Raw genomic sequence first — 8653 nt, forward strand, 5'->3', positions numbered from 1 at the left:
TTTGGAGCTAAAATCACTATGCCCCTCATACTCATCTCGCAGATGGCATCTTAATCCACTTTTATTAGCAGTCGAGAACTCTACAGAATTTATATCCAAGCAAATCAATTTTTTTAGAGACAAATACACCCTCAGAGGTTTCTGCAGGAACACTCTGGGAAACCCTGAAGGGCTTCTTAAGTGGACAGATTATGTCATATCTTTCCAACAAAAATAAATTTGAAACCAAGAAAGTATCAGAGCTAATCAACAAAATTACTAGAATAGATCAAGAACATGCCAAGTGTCCAAGTGAGGCTTTTCAAAGGAAAAGGCAGGCTCTGCATTCAGAGCTCAACCTCTTAACAACTAAAGAAACTGAACAACTCATACTTAAATAAAGACATCATTATTATGAACATGGAGAGAAAGCTAATAAGATCTTAGCGCAACAAATCCACAAGCAAGAAGTTCACAGTGCAATCCCAGCAATCACCAGCACAAACGGAGACAAAATTGTTGACCATAAAAATATAATGCACGCATTTAGAGACTACTGTAAATCCTTATACTCTACTGAGTTTAAAGAAGACAACGCACAATTTATTGCATTTCTGGATGCATTACAGATACCACAAATAGATACTCTTAGGGCAGAGGATTTGGATAAACCTCTGGCACTATCAGAATTACTAGATACTATAAACTCACAGCAGAGTGGGAACACAGCAGGCCCTGATGGCTTCCCTCATGGATTTTATAAGAAATTCTCAACTGAGCTAGCTCCCCTTCTATTAGCAATATTCACAGAAGCTAGAGAAAATTAAATTCTACCTCTAACTTTTTGCCAAGCATTAATTACTGTCTTTCCTAAACAAAATAAGAACTTATTAAAATGTGCATCATACAGACCAATCTCACTTCTGAATAACTGTTAAGATACACTTCAAAGTCCTAGCTAGAAGAATGGAGAAAGTGCTGCCTTCAGTAATATCACAAACTAATAATAGACCAAACTGGATTTATTAAAGGCAGACACTTAGCTTCCAATCTTCGACGCCTATTTAATGTAATATATTCACCAACAAAGTCAAACACCCCAGAGATATTATTATCATTGGATGCAGAAAAAGCATTTGACATGGTTGAATGGAACTACGTTTTCACTACATTGGAGAAATTTGGATTTGGCCCAAACGTTTGTGCATGGATTAAATTACTGTATACCAAACCAGAAGCTTCAGTTTGTATTAACAACATCAATTCAGACTACTTTAAACTACAGCATGGTACCAGACAAGGATGCCCTTTATCACCACTGCTTTATGCAATCGCCATTGAGCCACTCGCAATTCACTGTCGAAATGCTATGGAGATAAAGGGGATTATCAGAGAAGGACTGGAACAGAAATTTTCTCTATATGCAGATGATATGATACTGTATATATAAGACCCACAAAATACTGTGCCTGCAGTCCTAACAGCACTAACAGAATTTCAAAAGATTTCTGGTCTCAGAATCAATTTGAATAAAAGTGTGCTCTTCCCAGTGAATTCTCAAGCATACAATATTAGATTGGATACCTTCCCTTTTATCATCATAGATCAGTTTAAATACCTAGGGGTAAACATCACAAGTAAATATAAAGAGCTGTAGCAACAAAATTTTGCTGTCTGTATGGAAAAAAATTAAGCAAGACTTGCATAGATGGTCAACCCTTTATCTCACTTTAGCAGGAAGAATTAACATTGTTAAGATGAATATCCTACCTAAGCTTCTCTTTTTATTTCAAAACATTCCAATATACATCAATAGATCATTTTTTAAGAAATTAGACTCAACCATAACTTCATTTATTTGGAATTCAAAACATCCACGGATCCAAAGGGCGACCCTACATAGACCTAAGGAGGAAGTCGACATGGCTCTACCTAACTTTCAGTTTTATCACTGGGCAGCAAACATTCAAACTATAAAAACTTAGACATGGACAGAAATAGATGAACATACACATGCTTGGTCCACAACAGAAATAAAATCCTGCAGTACTTCTTTATATACCTTGCTTTGCACCCCAATAAATACAAGTTATCGTCAATATACTAACAACCCAATTGTGCTTCACTTACTCAGAATATGGAACCAATGCAGGAAGTATTTTAAGACAGAGAAGCTTTTATCTGTGGCACCTCTGCACGAGAACCACCTTTTCCCACCCTGTCAAACGTATGCAGTTTTTAATGTCTGGAAAACATCCGGGATTAAATCACTTAGAGATCTATACATTATGATATGTGGCCGGCCGTTCATCCCGGCCAATATCCCCAGGCCACCAGGTGGAGCTCTCCCTGCAGCATGGAGGTGCCCCGAATGCCAGCAGGAAATTCTGGACAATGCAGTTTTTATCCCCAACCCTGCTGGATGCCATGGGGGCTGCTAGGGGACGCTGCAGGGAGGAACAAAGATTATTTGCCCTACGCCCCGGAAATACATTCAAGTCACATGGACAGGAGGAATGACGTGCTTCCGGGGTGAAGAAGAAAGGATTTTTATCTGACCCAGAAATGTTCCAGGTCACGTGGACAGAGAGGGCGAAACACTTCCGGGTCAAGGACTATAAAAAGGACTGTGAAACACGAGAGCGTTGAGCTGAGCTGGGTGGAAGGGTGGCAACGCGTCTGGGAGTGGAGGATTGTATTGATTATTGTTATTGATTAATGATTGATTTATTATATGAGTATTGTGGAGTGTGGGTGCTTTGTGCACTTTATTATTGTCCAAAAAAATAATTATTGGACTTTTACTTGGTGTCTGAAGAGTGGTCAGAGGGTTCAAGGGGTCAAGAGGACCTAAAACTGTCACAACATAGACAATGTCTTTGCATCCTATAAACAATTACACTCCAGTTTTAACTTACCAGCAACACATTTCTTTCACTACCTTCAAATTAGAAACTTTGTTAAACAGAACCTGTCCAATTTTCCTCACCTCCCTCCTACCTCTATACCGGAAAAAATATTGCTCAGTCTCGAGGACTCAGACAGCATATATATAAAACTATTTTACAGTCCCTCCCTTTCAAAGATCCATGAGAACAGTGGGAAATGGATCTCTTACTCAATATTTCAGAAGAGGAGTGGAAGTAGCAATGCACAGAATTCACTCGAGCTCCATATGCTCAAAGCATAGAATTATCCATCCATCCATCCATTTTCCAACCCGCTGAATCCGAACACAGGGTCACAGGGGTCTGCTGGAGCCAATGCCAGCCAACACAGGGCACAAGACAAGAACCAATCCCGGGCAGGGTGCCAACCCACTGCAGGACACACACAAACATACCCACACACCAAGCACACACTAGGGCCAATTTAGAATCGCCAATCCACCTAACCTGCATGTCTTTGGACTGTGGGAGGAAACCAGAGCACCCGGAGGAAACCCACGCAGACACAGGGAGGACATGCAAACTCCACGCAGGGAGGACCCGGGAAGCGAACCCGGGTCTCCTAACTGCGAGGCAGCAGCTCTACCACTGCGCCACCGTGCCGCCCATATAATTACTCAACTCAAAATTATATATCAAGCGCATCTCTCTTGTTTAAAATTGTCCAAAATGTTTCCAGGGCAAGATCCAACCTGCGAACGTTGCAATCGAGCTTTAACCTCACTGGGTAACATGTTTTGGGCCTGCACCAAATTAACATCATTCTGGACCAAAATCATTAAATGCCTTTCAGACCGTTTGGATGCCACAATACCTCCTAACACACTAACAGCTGTATTTGGTGTACTTCCAGATGGGCTTAAAGTAGAGAAGGACAAACAAACTGTAATTGCCTTTACTACACTATTGGCACGTAGACTTATCTTGCTCAATTGGAAGAATCCTAACTATCCTATTTTAGGTGCGTGGGTAACTGATCTTATATACTATTTGAAACTGGAAAAAATCAAATTTGCACTTAGAGGATTTGTACAAAACTTTTTCAAAACCTGGCAGGATCTAATCAATAACATTTTAGAAGAAGCATTTAAATTGAGCAAATAGGTTCTCTCCCCTCTTTTACTCCATTTATCTTTATTGATTTATTATTCTATCTATTCATTTGTCTTTACTAGCATAAAGTTTTACACTGCTGGCCTAGGTCTCTTTCTCAGGGGTGGGGGTTGATTTGTTTCGAACCATTTTCTTTTTTTTCTTTTTGTAAAACTCAAGATATGTGTATGGAGTGTTATTTGATTTTAAAAAAATCAGTAAAATTAAAAGAAAAAAAAGAAAGTTTATCTGATCTAATTTCAAAGTTGTGCCTTTTTAGTTGCACAGTGATTTTTCTCTAGTCCCATAGGAGTGAGTATGCGCATGCCTTGCAGTAAACTAGCATCTCTTCTGAGGCCGATTCATGCCTTGCACATTGTGTTGCTGGAATAGGCTGTCAAATCTCATCAAACTAGAATGGAAAAAGCAGCCTCAAAAAACACAAGCCCAACATTTAGCTATTTTCTCCTCTGTTCTTATTCAGAGTCTGGTGTATTAGTCTATAACACTATAAACATATATAATTTTTAAAATGTAATGTAAAATAATCGACTTCTAGAAGAACTACACAGTTCAAAACTGGCTACATGATACATAAGTAAAAATCACCAAAGTTTGGTTTAATTCTGGACAAGAAGTATAATATAAAGAAGATAACGGTGAATATTACCATAAAAGAGCAATGTGGAGTTGCAACACAAAATCCAGGGTGCCTGCTATGAGTGGACATTTCGGGTAAATGTGTATTTGGACATCCTAACATATAGGTTAAAGTTTAGTCATATTTTTTCTTGCAAGAAAAACTTTTTCATGAGATGTTTTGAAATTTCTGAAGGGTGTGTGGATGAGTTATACACTGTTGGGTAAGAGTCAAAAAATTTCTGCTACACCGGATGTTGCTTCATAAACAGTGGTTCATTTCACTTCTCCTACTAAACAGAATGGACACAAGAACCAGTTATTCCCACTTAGGCTTTTCAGAGTGCTGTGTGAGTGGCTGTGTGATACATGCAAGTGTCCTTTTTGCAATTTCAGGCTTTAATGGTTTGCAAAATTAAGGAAATATTTATGTTTGAGTTCAGGATTGCTTCCATTTACTAATAGCACGTGCTCCCAGGAACCTTCAACTCCACAGAATTACTATTACATTCTTTTCACCTCTCCCTAGTTTTTTGACAACATATAAAGTGACATTACTCTCAAACATTGTCCACATTGGAACCATATGCAGTAACATGCCTTCACAAATCACATCTAAAGGTCATGTAAAAGACAGTTTCCCCACCGGGGAATTAATAAAATGCTTCATCATCATCATCAGCTGTCCTGGAGGGAAAAATAATGGTTTTAGAATTGCAGGAACTATATTAAAAGCATGAGGGACTTGGACGGCATGCAGGCTTGCGCAGATTTGTGGCAGATGAAATTTAATGTCAGTAAGTGTAAAGTATTACACATAGGAAGTAAAAATGTTAGGTCTGAACACAATGGGAGGTCTGAAAATCGAATGTAAGCCTTATGGGAAGGATTTAGGAGTCATAGTGGTCTCAACACTGTCAACTGCCACACATTGTTAAGACGCCATTAAGAAGGCTAACATAATGTTAAATGATGTGTAGAGTACAAGTACTAAAATGTTATGCTCAAGCTTTATAACTCACTGGTGAGGCCTCATCTGGAGTACTGTGTACAATGTTGGTCTTAAGTTTACAAAAAGCAACAAAAGGTCCAGAGAAGAGTGACTAGGCTGATTTCAGGGCTACAGGAGGTTAATAATGAAGGAAGATTAAAAGAGCTGAGCCATTTCCATTTAAGGAAAAAGAAGAATAAGAGGAGACATGATTGAAGTGTTTTAAAATTATGAAGGGAATTAGTGCAGTGGATCGAGACTGCTATTTTAAAATTAGTTCATCAATTACACAGGGACACAGTTGTCAAGCTAAGGTGGATTGGTAGATAATCTACAATTCACTGAATCATTACGGGGGACTTCAGAGCATACAGGCTGGGCAGCATTTGTGGTAGATGAAATTTAATGTAAGTAAATGTAAAGTATTACGTGTAGAACAGGGGTTCTCAAACTTTTTCAGTCCTGGGACCCCTTTACAAGCCATACAATATTCGCGGACCCCTGATGCGGCCTGATTTGTCAACCCAAATTATAATAGCATAGCCACAGGCATAAAGTGTAAACTTCTTTTATCTGAAGTCGACTTTATAAAATAAATCATTCTTTGTAGTCATATCATAACAACACTAACTATTGACAGTCAATGATACAGTGTCATACGACAGTCACAGGACTAAAACCTGCTTAGCAAAAACAAAAAATGCAAAACAACTACAACTACAATATTTAGTGCTTAATACTCATACTGCATAACTACAATACAACATTGTTCATTTAATAATAAAGAGTAAGACTATTAATTTTATGGCTCCCTACCAGTGGTAAACGTTTTAATTATTTAATATGTTCAAATGTATTACAAATACAATTACATTAGACTCTAATACTCATAGAAACTAATGAGATGTGTGGGCTTGCTTTTGTCGGCAGAGAAGGTCTATCCTTGGTGAGATTTTTGATAGACACACTCGAATGTCATCTTCCACCTGGAGACGTGATCTAAACTTAGATTTTATCACAGCTAATGCTGAGAACGATGCTTCGCACTGGTAGGTAGTTGCAAATGGGACCAGCACAGTCAGTGCTCTCTCAGCTAAAAGCGTATACTCGTTCCTAACGTTGCACCAAAACGCGGTCAATGTTTGTTCTTGAAATTTAAGTTTGAGACTTCTGTCACTAGACAATTCAGCCAACTGTTCTTCTTCCTTCCCGGTCAAGTTGGTAAGCTGACAACTGAATGGATTTCTGATCCAGTCATAATCTGCAATGTTATCTGTTGGAAAGTACCTGTCAAAGTATTCTTCCATCGCCGACAAATGGTCAAAGATATCTGTTGCCAAGTTATCAATGGCCATATTGTTTTCATTCAGAAATTCAGTTAACAGTTCAAACATATCACAGCTTTTATTTTGTACTCGTGTCTTCCATATTCTCAACTTTTTCTTGAAGGCAGTTATCTTGTCTGTTGTTTTCAACACGCTTGAATCTCTGCCTTGCAGTGATGTGTTAAGTGCATTAAGTTGACAAAAGATATCAGCCAGGTAAGCCAATTTTGCAAGCCATACATTATCTGAAACAAACTTCACCAGCTCTGAGTTTTTGTCCATCAAAAATGATGCCAGTTCACTGCGAAGCTCGAAGACACGTTGAAGTACCTTTCCGCGTGACAACCAGCGAACCTCTGTGTGTAGCAGCAGATGTCGATGATCTGAGCCGCTTTCTTCGCACAGTGCAGCAAACAGTCGTCCGTTCAACGGTCTGCACTTTATCCAATTAACTAGTTTAATGCATGTATTTAGCACTTCACCGAAGGATTCATTTAAATTCTTACTAGCAAGAGCTTCGCGATGAATCATGAAATGTGTGGAAATAATATTCGGAGAAACAGTTCGTACGCGTGCAACAACCCCACTTTTATGACCTGTCATTGCTGCAGCTCCGTCCGTACAAATTCCAATACAGCTGGACCACTCAAGCTTGTTAGCAATGAAGAAATCATTTAGCATTGCAAATAAATCTTCACCTGTCGTTCTAAGTGGCACAGGTTTGCAGAACAGAAAGTCCTCAACCACATCATTGTCAAAGCAATATCTAACGTAGACCAGTAACTGCGCTTGGCCTGCAATATCGGTACTTTCGTCCAACTGTATGGCAAATGTACTGCTTTGTAGGCGCTCAACCAATTGTAATTGGATGTCATTGGACATGTCGCAAATTCGCCTTCTGATGGTATCGTTTGATACTGGTATAGACAGTAATTTTCGGCTGCTTTCTTTTCCTAACATTATCTCGCATATTTCTAAAGCCGCTGGCATAATCAAACTCTCCGCAACCGTGTGTGCTTTTTTGCTCTTAGCTATTCGCATTGCCATAATATACGAAGCCTTAAGAGCTTTTTCATTCACTGTTGTCGCAGTGCTAATAATTTTCTGCTGATTTGCATACACTTCTGCTCGACGTTTGAAGAAATCAACGGGTTTGTCTTTTAGTTCATTATGCTTTGTTACAAGATGGCGCTTCAGTTTAGCAGGTTTCAAACTTTCGTTCGATAACACGTTTAAACAAATGACACATTGTGGCTGATCACTGTTGTCTTTGTACGGTATAAATCCGAATTGTAAATATTCAGGATCATATTTACGTAATTTTGCCTTACGCAGTGCGGACTCTCTTTCGGCATCATGTCTCAGTTCATCGCCACTATTTCCATTACCCCCGTGCTCTTCTTCAGATATCCGCTTACGCTTCAAATATTTATCCATACGTTAGTTGGGCGTACGAAAAACAATTTAACAAGCAAGAATTACCACTGTATAACTTAATAATTAATCATAAACTGTGCCCTGCCTGGGGTTTGTTTCCTGCCTTGCGCCCTGTGTTGGCTGGGATTGGCTCCAGCAGACCCCTGTGACCCTGTGGTTAGGATATAGCGGGTTGGATAATGGATGGATGTGCACGATTACAGGCTGCGTCTATAATGACGTCATCGTAGAATAGTTCTTAA

At 39.2% G+C, this 8653-nt stretch overlaps 1 protein-coding gene across 1 annotated transcript; it reads right to left on the reverse strand.

Annotated features, from left to right (window-relative positions):
* Positions 1–6545: 6545 nt before the first annotated feature.
* LOC114656624 (SCAN domain-containing protein 3-like) lies at positions 6546–8411 on the reverse strand. Its single transcript, XM_028808260.1, has 2 exons — positions 7049–8411; positions 6546–6979 (listed from the first exon to the last, which is right to left on the reverse strand). The coding sequence occupies exons 1-2, from the start codon at positions 8409–8411 to the stop codon at positions 6546–6548; spliced, it is 1797 nt and encodes a 598-aa protein (XP_028664093.1).
* Positions 8412–8653: the final 242 nt, after the last annotated feature.

This window comes from Erpetoichthys calabaricus, chromosome 8, assembly GCF_900747795.2.
Source record: "Erpetoichthys calabaricus chromosome 8, fErpCal1.3, whole genome shotgun sequence".
Lineage (NCBI taxonomy): Eukaryota > Metazoa > Chordata > Cladistia > Polypteriformes > Polypteridae > Erpetoichthys > Erpetoichthys calabaricus.